We start from the raw sequence: 21,954 nt of genomic DNA, 5'->3' as shown, positions 1-21,954 counted from the left end.
TTACTCAAGTCCCTATCCACTGTGTTATTGTGACTAAAGAGTGCCAACTGAAATCAACCATTATGCAGGATCAACCACTTCTTTCGACATAAAATTTGAGCCAGAGGGTTTGTTTCTATGAATAATGGGTCTGTTTATGTCAACATGAGTTCTGGTATTGGTAAATGGGAAATGGGTTATACTTGTATAACATCAGGAGCAAGGGTGAACCGTCTTGCTCAAGGACACAACGGACGTGACCAGGTTGGTAGAAGCTTGGGATCAAACCACGAACCCTCAGGTTGCTGGCACGGCCTCCCTCCCAACTGCGCCACGCCGTTATTGTTATTGGTAAGCACTGTAAAACAACGCGACACAACTACTGTTCAGTTACACAGCATCAAAACATGCTCACCGTGACTTCCTGTTCAAAACAAAGAAAACTTCAAAATTAAAGATAGGAATCTAATGGACACTTCACAATTGATTTGATTCTTATTCTTGGGGTGACTATTCGATTCAAACTTGAATCTCAATCCAACATGATTCTCGTAATATATTATTTGGGATATAAATTATAATAAAACCTTTTCAAATCAACTAACAGGTTAAAAAAGATCTTCTTGGCTGCTGACGCACAACTTGTGTTGACCTAAAAACACTTTTTTTAATGTATTTACAAAAATCACAAAATTTAATTTAAAGAGTAAAAATTGACTCCAACACAATCCCATCTTTACAATACTAAGGGCATATATTTGCAAAGCAACTGAGAAGACCTACAAATACAATACTTATTAAATAGAATACTTAAAAAAAGTTAAAAAAGTGTTGCCCTTATTTGAGCTCTAGCCAGGATGTCGTTGTGGTTTTTGTTGTGGTTTGTGCAGCCCTTTGAGACACTAGTGATTTAGGGCTATATAAATAATCATTGATGGATTGATTGATAAAACCAAAAATGCGTACATTTCTAAATTCAATAGAGAAATAAAAAAAGATTTTCGAAAATAGCTATTCAAATATAAGTATTCGTATAAACAGGGGTGTTCAGGTGGGGGGGCACATTGGGTTAAAACAATTAGAGTGCAATTATGTCAAGAAACTGCTGTTGGTTAACAATTCTTTTGTCCTGATGTCTCTGGTTTAAGTCATAAGAACGTGCCAATCTCGTTACAATTAGTTTTATAATCTGTGCTTGAAAACAACAAAGTAATTTATTTAGAATCTGTTGCTTCAGGACCCCACTGCTCCAGGCCCTTATTGGTCTATTTGAACTGCCAGAAGATGACAGTGTACCGGATGACGAGCATTTCATTGACATTGAAGACACTCCCGGCTATCAGACCGCTTTTTCACAACTGGCCTTTGCTGGAAGGAAGGAGCACGACCCTGTCGGGGATGCTGTTGGCAATCCCAAAATCCTCCTTGCTCAGTCCCTCCACAAGCTTTCTACAGCCTGTCCTGGAAGGGTATGTGGTATTTTTCAGCATGTGTCAAGAAAAACATTCTGTGATTTTTATTTTTTATTTTTTTTTGGAGCAGGTTCCATCAATGCTAAGCACCAGTCTAAACGCTGAGGCCCTCCAGTTCCTGCAGACTTATTTACAAGGAGCCAATGTGCAACTGGTGTGAGTTTAAAATGATTTTTACACTGTTGACTACAAGTTGAACCACAGAATCCCCGCAGAGGTAATCATTTACAAATGTGGCTTTTCTCTGATGTTGGTGAGTAGTTTTTAAACATTTTAAAGACTACAAAGACCAAAAAGCTACGACAACATAAACCATGTCTTGATTTTTGAGGCAAAAGCTGGAGAAAAAAATCCCTAATTGTTTGAGTAGTTCTGACATTCATCACTTTTTCAACCGGAAATAACATTCACTGAACATCTGATTTTCAAATATATATATATATTTTTTGATGGGTTGAATTTTCTTTTGCATGTTTTCTGGAGCTTTGTTCATGTCTCGTCTGTTTCAGCGCTGTCTTTCCTGTGAATGAAAATAAAAACATGCACTTGTATAGATTGCCCATGGCATCCACATCACTTCACTCCATAATTTGGTCCCTTTCTTGGTCAGTCCAACCCACTCACCAATGTGAATTCTCCAGATATATTCTGTCACATTAAGTCCTCAAAGTTAGTAATTGGATAGCTGAGACCACCTGCTGACTTTTTTTTAAATTGATATTTTATTACATTATTGAGACCTGAGTTGACATCCCATGTAACTACACTTAGCCGCCAGTACTGGTGTAAAAATATTACTACTACTGTAATCGCACATTCCGTGTCCGCAAAGAAATACACACCCTTTTGTGTAACTCTTGGTTTCAGACAGGAAGGACTCAGAAGGATTTGATATAGCCATTAGATTGTCTTTGTTCAGTGTTCTTGATGAAGGGCAGCATACATTTGTCTCCGCCCATAAAGCGATACGTGGCAACATTCGCATCCCATGGCAGCAAACTACAAAGTGAAGAGACCGCAGCACAATTAATAGCTCATAATGCACATCTTGTCAATAAATATGCTGTACTTACGCTCTAGTAATAAATGGGATGTACATAAGGCGAGGGATGCAGATCATTTGCTGTTCTGCCAAGATAGCTGTCATTGACTGCTGAACTGTGTACAAAGGCTCCAACGGTGGAATTAGACTGCGAAGCTCCTTCCTGAAATAGGGATGTAACATTACTATGCAAAAAAAATGTAGCATAGTTGGTCTGTGAATGAATGTCACCTTATCTCACAGCCTGCAAACATCCCTGTGTCCACAATATACGGGCAGACCAGAGTGGTTTTAATTCCGTCCAGCTCCTCTGCAAGCAACTCGTGCGTCAAGGACTCGTGGAAACCAACCGCACCAAATTTACTGGCACAGTAATCCTGCAGGGGGTAAAGAGACATCGTCATAATTCAGTCTTGTAATTGGACAGTCTTATGCTGAACAAAAAACAATAATGGGGCAATTTCAATACAGTAGCTCCACATTATTCACAGGGGCTACTGTATGTTCTCAGACCCTCGGCAAATTGTAAAAATATATGAACAACTGACTAAGCCACATGATTTAAACTCAAGGCACGGGGAAAATATCTGGCTTGTCACATAAATTATGTGACCCTTGCAAGCCTGAAAACAATGTACATCAATAAGGAATTTGTTAAAAGTGCAATGTATGCAAAATGTTATTTTTAACTTTATTTGATGCAACAAGCTATTCCAAGCTTTTTACTTTTGTCATTGAAACCTTATTCAAATCAAAATTCTATGCTAGTGACACTTAAATATCTGCCTGTCACTTTGACTTCTACAAACCCCGTTTCCTTATGAGTTAGGAAATTGTCTTGGATGTAAATATAAATGGAATACAATGATTTGCAAATCCTTTTCAACCCATATTCAATCGAATGCACTACAAAGATAAGATATTTGATGTTCAAACTCATAAACTATATATTTTTTTGCAAATAATAATTAACTTAGAATGTTATGGCTGCAACATGTGCCAAAGTAGTTGGGAAAGGGCATGCTCACCACTGTGTTACATCACCTTTTGTTTTAACAACACTCAATAAACGTTAGGGAACTGAGGAAACTAATTATTGAAGCTTTGAAAGTGGAATCCTTTCCCATTCTTGTTTTATGTAGAGCTTCAGTCGTTCAACAGTTCGGGGTCTCCGCTGTTGTATTTTACGCTTCATAATGAACCACACATTTTTGATGGGAGACAGGTCTGGACCGCAGGCAGGCCAGGAAAGTACCCAAACTCTTTTCATACGAAGCCACGCTGTTGTAACATGTGGCTTGGCATTGTCTTGCTGAAATAAACAGGGGCGTCCATGATAACGTAGCTTGGATGACAGCATATGTTGCTCCAAAACCTGTGTGGACCATTGAGCATTAATGGTGTCATCACAGATGTGTAAGTTACCCATCTTGGGCACTAATACACCCCCATACCATCACAGATGCTGGCTTTCGAACTTTGCCCTTAGAACAATCCGGATGGTTATTTTCCTCTTTGTTCCGGAGGACACCACGTCCACAGTTTCCAAAAATAATTTGAAATGTGGACTCGTCAGACCACAGAACACTTTTACACTTTGCATCAGTCCATCATTGATGATCTCGGGCCCAGCGAAGCCGGCGGTGTGTCTGGGTATTGTTGACAAATGGGTTTTGCTTTGCATAGTAGAGTTTTAACTTGCACTTACAGATGTAGCGACCAACTGTAGTTACTGACAGTGGTTTTATGAAGTGTTCCTGAGTCCATGTGGTGATATTCTTTACACGCTGATGTCTGTTTTTGATGCAGTACCACCTGAGGGATCAAAGGTCCGTAATATCGTCGCTTACGTGCAGTGATTTCTCCAGATTCTTTGAACCTTTTGATGATTTTACAGACCGTAGATGGTAAAACCCCTAAATTCCTTGCAATAGCTCGTTGAGAAATGTTGTTCTAAAACTGTTAGAAAATTTGCTTACAAAGTGGTGACCCTCGCCACATCCTTGTTTGTGAATTACTTAGTATTTCATGGAAGCTGCATTTATGCCCAATCATGGCACCCACCTGTTCCCAATTAGCCTGCACACCTGTGGGATGTTCCAAATAAGTGTTTGATAAGCATTCCTCAACTTCATCAGTATTTATTGCCACCTTTCCCAACTTCTTTGTTGTGTGTTGCTGGCATCAAATTCTAAAGTTAATGATTATTTGCAAACGAAAAAATGTTTATCAGTTTGAACATCAAATATGTTGTCTTTTTAGCATATTCAACTGAATATGGGTTGAAAATGATTCGCAAATCATTGTATTCCGTTTATATTTATATGTAACACAATTTCGCAACTCAAATGGAAACGGGATTGTAAATCCAAAGCGAGTTTGTTTTGGAAACGATGTATCCCACGATAAAAATTAATTTGATCCCCCTGTAGTCTGGACCAAGCCATAAAAATGCAGATTTTTGACACCATATTCTGCCTTCTATGCTTATAGAAGGCATTTTAAATTGTTCAATGTATAAAGTTAAAGTACCAATTATTGTCTCACACACACTAGGTGTGGGGAAATTTGTCAGTGGGCAGCAGCGGTGCCACGCCCGGGAATCATTTATGGTGATTTGACCCCCAATTCCAACCCTTGATGCTGAGTGTCAAGCAGGGAAGCAATGGGTCCTATTTTATAGTCTTTGGTATGACTCGGCCGGGGTTTGAACTCAAAACCTACCGATCTCAGGGCGGACACTCTAACCACCAGGCCACTGAGTAGGTATAGATACCTACCATTAAGATGGGTACCAAATTCAGCACTTTTATATGCAGGAAAACAAGCACTTACGGCAAAATCAGCCAGACTGCTTCATAGGTAATACTAAAATTTTTCATGCCAACAAAGAAAGTATGCCTGATAAAAAGCGCTCAAAAGTCAAATGTGCTAGCTCGATGCTAATTTACATTGGATATGGCATATCATGCTACCGATTAGCATTCGCAGTTTTCATGGCGATTTTGACAACTCTAAATTTGGTAATGAAAATTAAGATATATGTTACAATCAACTATCTGATGTGTAATAAGTACTGTACTTACAGTATAAACACTTCGTAAGACTCACCGAAGGACAAGACTGGTACATTCAACTTAATGGCAAAGCTTACTTTTCTGACCACGGCAGCAAATAAGTGGAAAAAGTAACTGAACAGCACCATTATCAGCTCAGAGTTGCATGTTAAATAAAATGCATATTTTTATTCAACAATTAACATTCATTACCATATGAAATTAACTGAAATTTTGCACAGTTGCGCACGGGAATCGATCTCCTGCTAACTGTAATTGGTACCATTTCGGTTCCAATGTGAATGGTGACCATCCCAACTCTCCACTAACAATGATAGATGAACAATGGAACATGTAATCGCAGTCATTTTAGTCTTTTTTTTTTTTTTTTTACTTTTGGTGATTGGATTTTTTTACATATAAAGTCCAGAAATACAATTGAACACGTCAACTGTTATTTTTTTTTCTCCCCTAAACAAGTACCCCACAAAAATTATATATAAATTAATTTAAAAAAAAATTCATCATGTAAATAAATACAGGTTAATATTGACATGAAGCCACAGATAACTGCACTCCTGAATATCCCCAACACGGTGCAGCTATACACAAAAGCAGACAAAGGGCTCATCAAATGTCTACCTTTCAATTACTTTTCAGTGGGGATTAAATTTGAGATCAGTCCCTTTCACATATTTTAGGAAACTACTCCATACTTCCTGAAACATCACAGAATAGCAATTCAATGCGAGCCTAATTTTTTCCAGTTTAAGGAAATAAATCATATCAGTAATCCAGCGGGTGTGGCGGGAGGCACTGCAGCCTTAAATGCTACCATGTTCTTTTTGGATTTGATAAAATAAGATAACTTCAGGGCTTCCCCAAATACTCCTCTCAGAGGATACGGTTCGATATTTTTGCCATTTACCAAAGACAAAGCATAAAACATTTCAGTCTAATAACTGCACATGTATAGGCAAAGCCAAAACATATGCATTAATTTAGTTGAAGACTGTTGACACCGATCACATGAAACTGATATTCTGTCATACAACTAAAGTACGTTTTTTGTAGACAGAATTAATTTGTCATTTCAAAAGTGTCCTTGGCAACCAGGAAACAGACACCTCTGCTAAATAGTTGAGAGAGGACAGGGAGTGGTGACAGAAACATGACTTTACTTTTAAAAATATACCATATATAAACATTGTTTGAATATAAAATATTTAAACAATGACTTGTATAATTATGGTTGTCGAATTGCGTCTTACCTCCACACATGCAGTGCTGAAGAGGCCAAGAGCGCTGGCTACAGTTGTGATGTGACCATGGTTCTTTGCTTTCATCTGAGGTAGGAAGGCCTTTGTCATCTGCAAAAAAGACAATATTAGCCTCATGCGGCCTAAACTTTGACATCTGTAACCTGAAGTATTTGTCAACATCAGCCAGTGGTCTTATAATTTTTCACTGCCAATAGTGTGTAGTTACAAATGTCCCCACAATCTAGAAAAGCCTTTGTCACAGACAAGGGCTTACTTTATATTGTTAAAAAAAAATATATTGCTCTTAATTGGTTCCGGGCCTAACCGTGGTAAATTAATTTCCACAAAGTAGGAATTATTCAGTTTAAGTCACATGTTTTCATAGCGAGAGCATAAAAACATATTTACAATATGAGAGCCCTCATACTTTACAGTCTTTTAATTAGACATAAAATAAGCCACGGTCTTTTCTAATAGGAAATATTATCAATCAATCAAAGTTTATTTATATAGCCCTTAATCACAAGTGTCTCAAAGGACTGCCCAAGCCACAACGGCCTCGTCTCAGATCCCACATGAGGGCAAGAAACAACTCAACCCTTCCGGTGTTATGAAAAACCTTGGCGAGTACCGCACATTTGGGGGACGGTTGCAATAGATGCCGAGGGGATACGGTTATTACTGAAATATTGATTTTTTTTTAAAGTTAATTTAGACATTTTATTATCTAAAATATGCTTTAAAAATAATCCAGAATACACCCATTAAACTAACCACTTCCTGTTTAGGATTCTCATGTTGGCTGTTAATACAAACGTTTGGAAATGCAATCGAGTTTTTCCTAAAACTGTCGCATTGGTCAAATCCACAACTGCCACAACCCATTCATGTATGTAATCATAACAATTATCACAATGACACATAATAGCCAAATTAAAAAACATAACTCCAAACTTAAATAATGTGAACATAATACAATATAAGCATAAATTCGAATTCAACAAAAACAAATATAAAAACACACATATTTACAATGGAGTTCAGGGTGCGCATCGTGCATTCAACAAATTCCAAGCGCTGCATAGAACTTTAACTAAAAAGATGGTCATGTTGACTTAATTCGTTGCATCTTACCGTTTCGTATTTTATCTGTTGAGTGGATAATGAAATACAATAAAAGAAGGTATTGTGCCATCGACTGCCAGCCACCACATGAGAAGCTGTTAGCTTGCACCTGCGCTGATTAGAGTAGAGGTAGCCAATCCACAGGGTGTTTGAAATCAGCTGAGACATCATCTTTAAACACTGTCATGTGGGACGTGGGTTAAACTTGAGACATCCAGTGGACACATTTAGAACAGCAGTTTCTTTCGTTGAAAAAATGCAGCTCATTTTTATATTTGGCAAACTGATCGTGCCAAACCCGGGCCAGATTAAACCTATTTGTGGGCCATACATATGTTTGATACCCCTGGGCAAAATGGTGCCTAGTACCCATTGAAAACAGAGCTAGCTTGACCACCACGTACGTTTAATGGGGAGAACTTGAGCTGAAAGTGACGTCAATGAAATCCAAGCAATAGCAGCGCCCTCTGCTTGTTGAGAAGACAAATGCATGCTTTCTCGTCAAAGTCCAAGTCGCTTTTCTGAAAAGGTCACCTTCCTTCGAAAATTTTTTATAATGATAAAGTAGTGTTCTACACCACTTTATACCATCAGTCACTCAAAACATTGATCTTTTGGGAACTCTTGTATTAGAACATATTAAAACGGGTATGCCTCATGTTATATATACTGTAAGTCCACTATGTTGTGCATATTCCGTGAAAATGAGCTTACCTTTTTATATTTTACCACAAGACTGGCTCTCTAAGAGGATCAACATCAGAATCACATGCTTTCATAAGTGCTGGACTATAGCATAGACCCTATTGTATGACCCACAACACGAAGTCACCCTCTGTGTGAGTACATGAATACAGCGAGTTGTATGCTCACCCCTTAAGACACATGCGTCAAACTCATGGCCCAGGGGGCAAATCTGGCCCGCCACATTATTTTTCGTGGCCCGTGAAAGCCTGGGAATATTGTGTTAATAAAATACGTAATCTTTTCTTACAAAATATATTTGTTCTTTCACTTTTGACATTAAAAACATGTACTGCATGCAATTGCATATGTTTTAAGATTCAATATTATCAAAATATGAATATTATATTATCAGGTATTCCAAAAATATTTCTTGTTAAAATAAAGATTAATACTGTACTTAAATATCTGCTTGGCTTATTATTTCAAAACAAGTTATCAATCAAATTGTAGACTGTAAAATTGACAATAGATTTTACGGTTAAATTCCGCAGAGTGCGTTTTTTAACCGTGAAATCAACTTTAGTCTGTTTTTTTCCATATACAGTAAGACAATAAAGGATGAAAAAACATTAAAACAAAATTTTACTGTAAAAAAACAAAAAAAAAACTGCCTGTTGCTTGAACTTTGCTGCTAAAAACAGTGGCATTGTTTTTACATGTAGGGATGGCCCGATACAACTTTTTCACTTACGATACGATACCGATATTGTAGCCTTGAGTATTGGCCGATACCGATATCAATACGATACGATGTAGGCACGAATCATACATATATTTATTCCTTATTTTGTTGTGTGGAAAGTTAGAAAAAGCTTGTTAAAGTGATGTTACTGTTACTGATGTTGTAGTGTTAAAACAGAAAACAATAGTCAGCAAGAGTAGTTATAGAAAAAACTGACCCATTTATTATTAACCAATTGGTTACATAAATTTTTACCTTCAACATAAGAGTATTACCTCAACAAATCCAATAAAAACTAAATGTTATATTTAAAGTGGGACGGCGTGGCGCAGTGGGGAGAGTGGCCGTGCGCAACCCGAGCGTCCCTGGTTCAATTCCCACCTAGTACCAACCTCGTCACGTCCGTTGTGTCCTGAGCAAGACACTTCACCCTTGCTCCTGATGTGTGCTGGTTGGCGCCTTGCATGGCAGCTACCTCCATCAGTGTGTGAATGTGTGTGTGAATGGGTAAATGTGGAAGTAGTGTCAAAGCGCTTTGAGTACCTTGAAGGTAGAAAAGCGCTATACAAGTACAACCCATTTATCATTTATCATTTAAAGTGCAAAATGACCACTAAGACCAACATAACTATACAATTGAATAGAATAAATTAAAAATTAATTACAAGACCCTTTAAAATAACCTAAATAAATCCAATAAAAAAAAAAAAATGTTTTAAAGTTCAAACAATTCAAGTTCACTTCAGTTATTTTTTTTTACTGTCAGCGTATGTTTGAAACAACTGTGGGCAGGGCCAAAAACAACAAAAACTACACTTTTTAACCTCTTTGTGCATCTGGGGTGAAAAAATATCAGTCTAAGGCTAGACCCTCAGGAGGGGTCCGGACTGAGTCCAAGGAAAAAACTTCACATAGCATGGCACACATTAAACATGGTACATATATCACACCAACTTGCAACAGAGGGAGGGGTTGGTTTGAGGAGACACCGCTGCCGCTATTTAGCGCTGCTCAGCCATCCACGGCCCCAGAGGAATTAAGCGGTGGTAAAGGCGTGGATTCGAGGGTGGGAGTCGTGTGTGCACTTATACCCAATTAACTTGGGAGAGATGATGAAATGTTTTATATGGACTGAGACCAATCTCAAAGTTCGACCACAGGTGTCGTTGACAAAAAGGAAGGTCAGAAGCGTACATCTTTGAGGAGTCCTCGGGAGAGTTTCTTCACAACAGCCTGTTCCTGATTGTGTCAAGGCCAATTGAGAGAGTCAAATCGTAGATTAAGAAGTTGTTTTTCTTCGAGAAGACAAAATAGTGACTTATGTTCTCTGTTTGTCCATGCTGGATTTATTCAATTCCAATTTAATTATTCTTTCTCCGCAAGCTTTTCCAAGATGAGATACATTTTGCGATTCAACTCAGAAATTGCCCCAGTCTGTGTTCCCACAGCCCGACCCAATCCTTCCATTGCGTTGAACAGCCGTTGGGCCCCTTGAGTGGCTGCCATTGTCTTCCGAATTTGTCTATACACCAGAGCAATGCACAGCCCAAACAGCAAGTGCCCCGCCATCACAGCTCCAAATAGGTAGATGTCTTCGAGGTCCTCGATGGAAAGGGCTGAGAGGCACATAATCCTCCATTTATCCCAGGAGTCTCTCACATACCCCGCAGCAATGGTTCCATCAGGGCAGCCAGGCTCCCCCGAACATCTTTTCCTTGCCAAAAAGACTGTGTCAATTGCGTCGAGAGTCCAGCTGATCATATTCATATTTGATGTTTAGATTAGAGGACAGCACAAAGAAAGAGGCTTTAAAAAAGTTCAGACAAAGACAAGACACAGAGAGCAAGCGGGAAAAGAGGGAGCGGAGAAAATTGTGACCGCCTCCACCAGAGGCAAGACAGAAGATCACAAGAACAACATATTTGATGTCAAACTGATAAACATTTTTTTTTTCCAAATAATCATTAACTTTAGAATTTAATGCCAGCAACACGTGACAAAAAAGTTGGAAAAGGTGGCAATAAATACTGATGAAGTTGAGGAATGCTCATCAAACACTTATTTGGAACATCCCACAGGTGTGCAGGCTAATATGGAACAGGTGGGTGCCCTGATTGGGTATAAACACAGCTTCCCAAAAAATGCTCAGTCTTTCACAAGAAAGAATGTGGTGAGGTACACCCCTTTGTCCACAAGTGTGTGAGCAAATAGTCAGTTTAAGAACAACGTTTCTCAAAGTGCCATTGCAAGAAATTTATGGATTTCAGCGTCTACGGCTCATATCATCATCAGAAGGTTCAGAGAATCTGGAGAAATCACTCCACGTAAGCGGCATGGCCGGAAACCAACACTGAATGACCGTGACATTCGATCCCTCAGACGGTACTGTATCAAAATGGGGCCATGTATCGTGAGATTTTGAGCCAAAACTTCCTTCCATCAATGAGAGCTTTGAAGATGAAACGTGGCTGGGTCTTCCACCATGACAATGATCCCAAACACACTGCCCGGGCAACGAAGGAGTGGCTCCGTAAGAAGCATTTGAAAGTTCTGGAGTGGCCTAGCCAGTCTCCAGACCTCAACCCCATAGAAAATTTGTAGAGGGAGTTGAAAGTCTGTGTTGCTCGGCGACAGCCCCAAAACATCACTGCTCTCGAGAAGATCTGCATAGAGGAATGGGCCAAAATACCAGCTACTGTGTGTGCAAACCTGGTAAAGACCTATAGTAATCGTTTGACCTCTGTTATTGCCAACAAATGTTATAATACAAAATATTGAATTGAATTGTTGTTATTGACCAAATACTTATTTTCCACCATAATTTACAAATAAATTATTTAAAATTCCTACAATGTGAATTCCTGGATTTTTTTTTTTCACATTCTGTCTCTCACAGTTGAAGTGTACCTATGATGAAAATTACAGACCTCTGTCATCATTTTAAGTGGGAGAACTTGCACAATCGGTGGCTGACTAAATACTTTTTTGCCCCACTGTAAATATATAGCCCTGCGATGAGGTGGCGACTTGTCCAGGGTGTACATCGCCTTCCGCCCGATTGTAGCTGACATAGGCACCAGCGCCGCCTGCCACCCCAAAGGGAATAAGCGGTAGAAAATGGATGGATGGAGATATATATATATATTCATATTCATATTAGGGCTGCAAATCTTTGGGTGTCCCACGATTCGATTCAATATCGATTGTTGGGGTCACGATTCGATTATATATCGTTTTTTTTTTCGATTCAACGTGATTCTCGATTCAAAAACGATATTTTTCCAATTCAAAACGATTCTGTATTCATTCAATACATAGGATTTCAGCAGGATCTACCCCAGTCTGCTGAAAAACTAGCATAGTAGATTTAAAAAAAAAAAAGATTTTATAATTGTAAAGGACAATGTTTTATTAACTGATTGCAATAATGTAAATTTGTTTTAACTATTAAACGAACCAAAAATATGACTTATTTTATCGTGAAAACATTGGACACAGTGTGTTGTCAAGCTTATGAGATGCGATGCAAGTGTAAACCACTGTGACACTATTGTTCTTTTTTTTTATAAATGTCTAATGATAATGTCAATGAGGGATCTTTAATCACTGCTATGCTGAAATTATAACTAATATTGATACTGTTGTTATATTCATTTTTGTTTCAGTACTTTTGGTTTGTTCTGTGTCGTGTTTGTGTCTCCTCTCAATTGCTCTGTTTATTGCAGTTCTGAGTGTTGCCGGGTCAGGTTTGGTTTTGTAATTGGATTGCATTATGGTATTGCTGTGTATTGGCTTGCTGGATAGGTTAAAAAAAAACATAACATTTTTTTATTTTTTTAAATCGCTTAAAAAAAGAAGTAAAGATAATCGATTCTGAATCGCACAACGTGAGAATCGCGATTTGTATTCGAATCGATTTTTTCCCACACCCCTAATACATACATATATATATATACATATGTGTGTGTGTATATATATATATATATATATATATGTACATGTATATATATATATATATGTATATATTATATATATGTATGTATATATATATGTATATATATATGTGTGTGTGTATATATATATATATATATATATATATATATATATTCCTCACGCACTTGCTGTGTGCTCGCCCTACACTGCGGCGTGAGCGCAATGATGTTACGTTATCGATGAGAAAATGCATTTTTAGACAATATGATATGCCTGAGCGGCTAGGAGACACCGAGAGTAACAAGGTGGTGGTAAATGGATTAGGAAGGACAGATTTCAAAAATAATAATTAGAATTTTTTTTTTTTTACTTGGGACTTCCCGCAGGCCGGATTTTGGACGCTGGCGGGTCGCATCCGGCCCGCGAGCCGTAGTTTGGGGACCCCTGATTTAAAGTGCAAATTAAAACACAGATTCTTCACTTTAGTCATGAGTTTTGCACTTGAACATATTACTTTAACTCCAGACTCGTTCTGTTGGTTTGATAAAGGAAAAGTGTTACCAACAGGGAAAAGTGTATTACAACTGAGTACCGCAGCGGACTATACAGACCACAGCTGAGAAGCAGATCTTTTTTTAAATTGAACAAAATTACTGTTTTACAGTGTCATGTGTGTAGCGACTGCTATCAATTATAGTTTGGAGCGCCAAGCACGAGGGTCTGATGTAATATTCAAATAGATATTAAAATCCTTCGTTTTAATTATATTGTCTGCGTGCGTCGCTAGATCAGCGACAAACTGAAAAAAATCTCTTATAAAATCCAAATAGGGCAGATAACTAGATAGAGAGGTAGCGGTGTGACACCACCTCAAATTATTTATATTTATTACTTGTTAGGGGTAAGGTTAAGGTTTTCATTGTATATTAGTGGGACCATTCCTTCCCTTTTAAGGGGGCAGGCAATATGTGCATTTGTATAGTTAGGAGGAGATGCCTTGTTAAGCGGGAAAAACGTATCTGCTTTTAGCCAGGTTTTGCTGAGACTAATAACGTTAAGATTGATCTTTCTAATGACCTCATTAACTAATTTTGTGAGACAGTGATCTAATGTTTAAAAAGCCTGTGTTATAGATAGTGGGCTTTTTTGAGTCATTTTTGTTCATGGTATCCGCAGTAGTAATATTAATAACTGTACCTTTTATTTTGTGTAGCGTGTTTTAAATCATTTCAATGACATCTAGGAGTTGATATGATGGGGATCTTGAGGTTATTTGGTTGGTGCTGCGATTGATTGAACGCGTCGTAATTTGCCACCTCGTTATATATTTATTAATAGCACAATATGGTCCACACTCTAGTAAACCACTCAGTGAAAGTGAAGTACTATGTGTGTACTGTGACCGTGGTGCTCCCTTCACACGCCAATGCACACACTCTGGCTGAATAGATGTTACATAACTCCTGCCAGGGTGGATAGATGGTGCCACCAGTAATTATGACATAATGCAACATGTAGATGGTGCCACAATTAATTATGACATAGTGCAGCATGTAGATGATGCCACAATTAATTATGACTTAGTGCAACATGTAGATAGTGCCACCATTAATTATGACGTAGTGCAACATGTAGATAGTGCCACCATTAATTATGACGTAGTGCGACATGTCGATAGTGCCACCATTAATTATGACGTAGTGCGACATGTCGATAGTGCCACCATTAATTATGACGTAGTGCGACATGTAGATAGTGCCACCATTAGGACGTAGTGCAACATGTAGATAGTGCCACCATTAATTATGACATAGTGCAACATGTAGATGGTGCCACCATTAATTATGACACAGTGCAACATGTAGATGGTGCCACCATTAATTATGACGTAGTGCAACATGTAGATAGTGCCACCATTAATTATGACATAGTGCAACATGTAGATAGAGGCACCATTAATTATGACATAGTGCAACATGTAGATAGTGCTACCATTAATTATGACGTAGTGCAACACGTAGGTGGTGCCACCATTAATTATGACGTAGTGCAACATGTAGATAGTGCCACCATTAATTATGACATAGTGCAACATGTAGATGGTGCAACCATTAATTATGACACAGTGCAACATGTAGATGGTGCCACCATTAATTATGACGTAGTGCAAGATGTAGATAGTGCCACCATTAATTATGACATAGTGCAACATGTAGATAGAGGCACCATTAATTATGACACAGTGCAACATGTAAATCGTGCCACCAATAATTATAACACAGTGCAACTTGTAGATGGTGCCACCATTAATTATGACGTAGTGCAACATGTAGATAGTGACACCATTAATTATGACGTAGTACAACGTGTATATGGTGCCACCATTAATTATGACGTAGTGCAACATGTAGATGGTGCCACCATTAATTATGACGTAGTGCAACACCTAGATAGTGCCACCATTAATTATGACGTAGTGCGACATGTAGATAGCGCCACCATTAATTATGACGTAGTGCAATACGTAGATGGTGCCACCATTAATTATGACGTAGTGCAACATGTAGATAGTGCCACCATTAATTATGACGTAGTGCAACCTGTATAATAACACCTCGCATGTCTCACCCAAAACAAAGCGTGACAATTGACGAGCAGTGTGCGCTCCAGAAGCTCGTCGGGGCAGTCCAGCAGCCTCCTTCCGGCCACCACCCCCGCGTTGTTCACCAGCATGGACACGTCGCCCACTTCCGCCCTGACTCGCTCCGCAGTGTGGTAGATGCTCTCCCGGCACGACAGGTCCACGGTGTAGGCGTGCACCCGGACTCCGTGCTCCCCGGCCAGTTGGGCGGTGCGCTCGTTGGCGGCCGTGTTGCAGTCCCACAGCACCAGCTGCGCGCCCTCTTTGGCGAACTCCACCGCGAACAGGCGGCCAAGGGCACCTCCTGCCCCGGTGATGAGGCACACTTCCCCGTCGATGCTCTTCAGCCTCGGCCGGAGGAAAGTCTGCACCACCGCGGCCAGGATAGCGTAGGTCAGGTCGATGAGCATCAGCACCAAGTCCACGATGATGATCATGGTGACGATCTTTGACTTATTCTCGCCACCCTAGTGTGAGTGGGACTTGCGTGTGAGTGTGGATGTGAGTGTGTGATGACATTTTATATAACCCGATTAGCACCGGAACGTTTAGTGGACCAATAGAACACGCTTTCGTTGTCACATGTCAGAAAGTGGACATAACTCCACTCAGGAGATAGACACGTAGACGTGACATTTTTTAACACGCAAATTATTGCTGAAATGGCCATCCAATTTACTGTATTCATGACAAAAAATAAATATATATATTTTATTTTGTATTTATATTTTTATTATTTTACATTTTAATATATATTATTTTTATTATATTTTATTTTGTTATATTATTTGTGTTCTTTGATGTTTCCGTCTTACACACATGTAAGAGGGATGTGTGCTATAGCTATGGGTTGTTTTTTTCCCTTGGCCTTAGTCTGGACCCCCTCTCCAGGGGCCAAGGCTTAGACCTATTTTTTTTTTTTTCTGCCACTCCCCCCACTTGTTTACCTGTAACTCACCTTTTTTGTAAGGGGCCCCGGAAGTTGACAGACCCATCAGCGATCCTGTCGGTCCGTCGGTCCTAATATTAAATATTATTAGCTTCACTTTCCGGGCAGCACGGTGGAACAGAGGTTAGTGCATGTGCCTCAATACGAAGGCCCTGAGTAGTCCTGGGTTCAATTCTCGGCTCAGGATCTTTCTGTGTGGAGTTTGTATGTTCTCCCCGTGACTGCGAGGGTTCCCAAAAGGGACACGCGGTAGAAAATGGATGGATGGATGGAACTTCACTTTCCTCTGGCACTGTTCCCCTAGCATTCAAAAAAGTGGTTATTCATATATATATATATATATATATATATATATATATGTATATATATATATGTATATATATATATATATATGTATATATATATGATGCTGCTAGGTGACATCATACGCCAATACAGTGTTAGCTTTCACTGTTATGCGGATGACTCCCTACTTTACATGAAAGCTGACCAACATGCCTGATTGTAGTCATCTGGAGGCGTGTCTAAATCAATCAATCAATGTTCATTTATACAGCCCTAAATCACTAGTGTCTTGAAGGGCTGCACAAACCACATGAAATTAAACAATGGATGCCCGCTAACTTTTTGCATTTGATATGGTGGAATGGTTTGAATCGCTTGAAAAATGTGGAAGTTTTCATTTTGATGATTTTGAATGGGGAAAAATGTCCTGAAAAACTGAGAATACTGGGAAATTTTTAAACTTGGAAAAATAATACTCTGAAATTCCAGGATGAGTGAAATGTGTTGCAGGTGGAATGGTTTGAAACATGTGGAAGTTTTCCTTTTGTTCATTTTGAATGGAAAAAAATGTCCCGAAAAACTGAGAATTCTGGGAAAACGGGGAATTTTTAAACTTTGAAAAATAATACTTTGAATCTCCAGGATGGGCTAAATGTGTTGGAGGTGGAATGGTTTTAATCGGTGGGAAAATGTGAAAGTTTTTATTTTGTTTGTTTAAAATGGGGAAAAATGTCCCGAAAAACTGAGAATTCAGAGAAAACTGGGAATTTTTGAAACTTTGAAAACTAATACTTTTAATTTCCTGGATTTGTGTTTTGCAGGTACAGTTTTAAATCGGTTAAAAAATGTGGAAGTTTTCATTTTGTTAATTTTTTGTGGGAAAAATGTCACGAAAAACTGAGAATTACGGGAAATTTTTAAACTTGGAAAAAAAAAACTTTAAATTTTTAAGATGAGTGAAATGTGTTAGAGGTGCCATGTTTTGAATCACTTAAAAAACTTATAATTCTGGGAAATCTGGGAATGTTTTAAACTTGGATTAAAATGGTCTGATTCTGTGGAAAAATTTGAAAGATTTCATTTTGTTCATTTTGAATAGGAAAAATGTCCAGAAAAACTGAGAATTCCGGAAAATCTGGGAATTTTTCAAAACTTAGAAAAAATAATACTTTGAATTTCCAGGATGAGGGAAATGCATTGGAGGTGGAATGGTTTGAATTGGTGGAAAAATGTGAAAGTTTTCATTTTGTTTATTTTGAATAGGAAAAATGTCCAGGGAAAACCGAGAATTCTGGGATTATTAGGAAATTTTCGATGGAAAAACCCGGGATTCCTAAATGGGCTGAACATTTTGAAGTTGGAACGGTATGAATTGGATGACAAAAGTGGAAGGAGGAACGCGCCAAAGTATGGAGAAGACTAAGGATAAAAAAAACAAATGATGGATTTTGGTGTAGAACAACTAAAGTGTGAATGTTTTGGATCAATCTGAGTCATACTGAGTATTTTGAGATAAAAGCTGTCTCTCGGTTTTTTGTTATGCTTAAGTTGCAAGCAAAAATCTGAGTTACAAGCATCCCCGTCATTAGTTGTTGGAGCAAAAGTCCCATTGAATCCCAAAAGACCCGACAGAAAATTCTGGTCTTAGAATTAGTTTATAGGTAGAGATCGACATAACTTTCTTATCCAACCATGGGAGGGAATTGAGTGTGATTGAGTGTAGCTAACTTTGTAAAGCGCTCGATGACGCCAGTGAAGGACCTTAAAATAATATCCAAACGGCGAACATTTGCCAATCAAATTATAGAAAAGCTGCTGATGGAGTGTTTAACAGTGAAACAGCTGTAAGAAGATACAGTAGAAGTCCACTCTCCAAGCTAACTGCCGTACATTATTATATTACTTTGTACTGTTTGTATAGTACTACATGGATTGTTGTGATTATCTAAAACAGGCGTGGAAAATTATTTTGACTAGGGGGGCCAAATTTAGAGAAAACAATGTGTCTGGGGGCCAGTATATCTATTTTGAGGAACACTATTACAAAACCTTACAATAATGTCTGATTGAATGCTCAAAACCTTATGACAGACCGCCTTAAAAAACGGAAGGGAATTTAAAATGTTCTACTGAATGAGACACCCGGGATGTACATGAACATAAAGAATGTGGGATTTACAATATTAACTATGAAGGATAAAAGACTGAATATTGACAACATATGAAGGTCACACCCTCTCTCGATCGACATATTTTACTAATTAAGCGAAACGCAACAAAAAATGCAACACACACGGCGAAATATGAATGCAATGGGTAAAAAATCCCCACCTAAAATCTGATACATCACTAAACTTTAGAACTTTGTTGTGAAAATCTCCTTCCACGTCCGTCCCTGACACTCGCATTTCAGGCTGGCCGCTCTGGAAACACTCTGTGGAAACACTCCCCACCCACACTGCTTGGTGCCTCGTCTGAGCTGCTGTGACGCAGTTTACCATAGTAACTAATTAGATTACCATAGTAACTAATTAGATTACAATAGTTTTTAATTAGATTACCATAGTAACTAGTACATCATGGAAAAGCATTGAAATACTTTGTATAGTTCAAGACTTACGGTCATTAGAAAACCTCACTGCACATCATAATGGCAGCTAGAGTTTCCATCTTAATGATCTAAAAAAATATTTGGGAATGTCAGGCGGGTCAGATTTAAAAATTTAACGGTTCGCATGTGGCCCCGGACCTTAATTTGCTCGTGTCTGATCTAAAAGTTAGGTGTAAAAAAAAAGAAAAAGGAAAAAAAAGGTAAGTACGTTGTTAAATTCAGCAACAATAAAATTTCTTTAAGAAACGTTCAATGGCCGACGATTTAACTTACAAGGGCTCGGTCACAGAACCAATTAGTTTTGTAAATGAAAGGTACTACTATACTCTATACACAAAAAAATATCTGGACAATACATAATTGTTTAAATCTTATCTACTAATTTGGGATATTTCCTAACTATCCATCTATTTTCTACTGCTTATCCCTTTCTGGGTCGCGGGGGTTTCCCAAGCCCATTCGGGCGGAAGGCAGTATACACCCCGGACAAGTCGCCACCTCATCACAGAGCCAACACAGATAGACAGACAACATTCACACTCACATTCACACACTAGGGCCAATTTAGTGTTGCCAATCAACCTATCCCTAACTAAACTGACATAATTGAAATAAAGAATTAAATTGAAAATAAAACATGTAAAATGCCTCCAGATGTATTTTATTTTTAGGGTTTATAAACGGTCATGAACAATTAAAAAATAAATATATATTTTGGGTTGGTGTACTAACTGTAAGTGTATCTTGTGTTTTTTTATGTTGATTTGATCAGAATCAGAATCAGACATACTTTATTAATCCCCGAGGAGAAACGACAATATTCAAGATCAGACAAAAATTACAGGGAGATAGAACAGGATCGCTGATGAGTCTGCCAACTTCCGGTGCCCCTTACAAAAAAGGTGAGTTACAGGTAAACAAGTGGGGGGAGTGGCAGAAAAAAATAAAAATAAAATAAAATTTAAAAAATAGGTCTAAGCCTTGGCCCCTGGAGAGGGGGTCCAGACTAAGGCCAAGGGAAAAAAACAACTCATAGCTTTAGCACACATCCCTCTTACATGTGTGTAAGAGGGAAACATCAAAGAACACAAATAATATAATAAAATAAAATATAATAAAAATAATAATATATATTGAAATAGGTTTCCCAGGAAAGTGGGTCAAGTAAACATGTTGTTTGTATTGTACCATTTACACGTGGCAGGAGTTCCTCCAATGTTATTTAATCAAAAAGAGAGATTATATTGGAGGGCGATATCCATCATATAAACATTGGTATCTGTGTTAATAGAACACAGTTGTAGCTGAGACACGGCGAAAATGATCATCAGGACTCCTCTTCCTCCTATCCAGGAGATCGCAGAAAGCCGCTGCCTGAGCAGGGCTCAGAAAATCTGCAAAGATTCCTCCCACCCCCACCAAGGAGTGCTGGACTTTAGGAAGAGGTTCTGCAGCCTCTGAAGCAGAACTTCCAGGTTCTGTAACAGCTTCTTCCCTCAGGCCGTAAGACTCTTGGACGTATCATACAGTGGGGCAAAAAAGTATTTAGTCAGCCACCGATTGTGCAAGTTCTCCCACTTAAAATGATGACAGGGGTCTGTAATTTTCATCATAGGTACACTTCAACTGTGAGAGACAGAATGTGAAAAAAAATCCAGGAATTCACATTGTAGGAATTTTAAAGAATTTATTTGTAAATTATGGTGGGAAATAAGTATTTGGTCCACCATTCAAAGCTCTCACTGATGGAATGAGGTTTTGGCTCAAAATCTCATGATACATGGCCCCATTCATTCTTTCCTCAACACGGATCAATCGTCCTGTCTCCTTAACAGAAAAACAGCCCCAAAGCATGATGTTTCCACCCCCATGCTTCACAGTAGGTTTGGTGTTCTTGGGATGCAACTCAGTATTCTTATTCCTCCAAACACAACGAGTTGAGTTTATACCAAAAAGTTCTATTTTGGTTTCATCTGACCACATGACATTCTCCCAATCCTCTGCTGTATCATCCATGGGCTCTCTGGCAAACTTCAGACGGGCCTGAACATGCACTGGCTTAAGCAGGGGTACACGTCTGGCACTGCAGGATTTGATTCCCTGTCGGCGTAATGTGTTACTGATGGTAACCTTTGTTACTTTGGTCCCAGCTCTCTGCAAGTCATTCACC

The 21,954-nt window shown here is 38.6% G+C and overlaps 2 protein-coding genes across 4 annotated transcripts in view; one reads left to right on the top strand and one right to left on the bottom strand.

Annotated features, from left to right (window-relative positions):
* cse1l (CSE1 chromosome segregation 1-like (yeast)) overlaps positions 1–2,002 on the top strand; it is a 31,766-nt gene extending 29,764 nt beyond the window's left edge. For both annotated transcript variants that reach the window (XM_061922709.1, XM_061922710.1), the window contains 2 exons: positions 1,217–1,448; positions 1,522–2,002. In XM_061922709.1, coding sequence (XP_061778693.1) covers positions 1,217–1,448; positions 1,522–1,611 — 322 coding nt within the window. In that variant the 3' untranslated portion in view covers positions 1,612–2,002. The remainder of the gene's footprint in view (positions 1–1,216; positions 1,449–1,521) is intronic.
* LOC133570064 (retinol dehydrogenase 10-B-like) lies at positions 191–16,457 on the bottom strand. Of its 2 annotated transcripts, XM_061922712.1 has the most exons (6): positions 15,927–16,457; positions 6,821–6,919; positions 2,725–2,870; positions 2,525–2,656; positions 2,294–2,450; positions 191–337 (listed from the first exon to the last, which is right to left on the bottom strand). In XM_061922712.1, exons 1-5 carry the CDS (start codon positions 16,374–16,376, stop codon positions 2,330–2,332), a joined length of 948 nt encoding a protein of 315 aa, XP_061778696.1. In that variant the 5' UTR covers positions 16,377–16,457; the 3' UTR covers positions 191–337; positions 2,294–2,329. The 2 variants fall into 2 exon arrangements, with proteins under 2 accessions (XP_061778696.1, XP_061778695.1); XM_061922711.1 differs by lacking the exon at positions 191–337 and having other exon boundaries at positions 1,723–2,450.
* Positions 16,458–21,954: the final 5,497 nt, after the last annotated feature.

The sequence above is a fragment of the Nerophis ophidion genome, linkage group LG16 (assembly GCF_033978795.1).
Source record: "Nerophis ophidion isolate RoL-2023_Sa linkage group LG16, RoL_Noph_v1.0, whole genome shotgun sequence".
NCBI lineage: Eukaryota > Metazoa > Chordata > Actinopteri > Syngnathiformes > Syngnathidae > Nerophis > Nerophis ophidion.
Note: the sequence above shows the minus strand (reverse complement) of the source record. Positions and strands in the feature narration are given on the sequence as shown.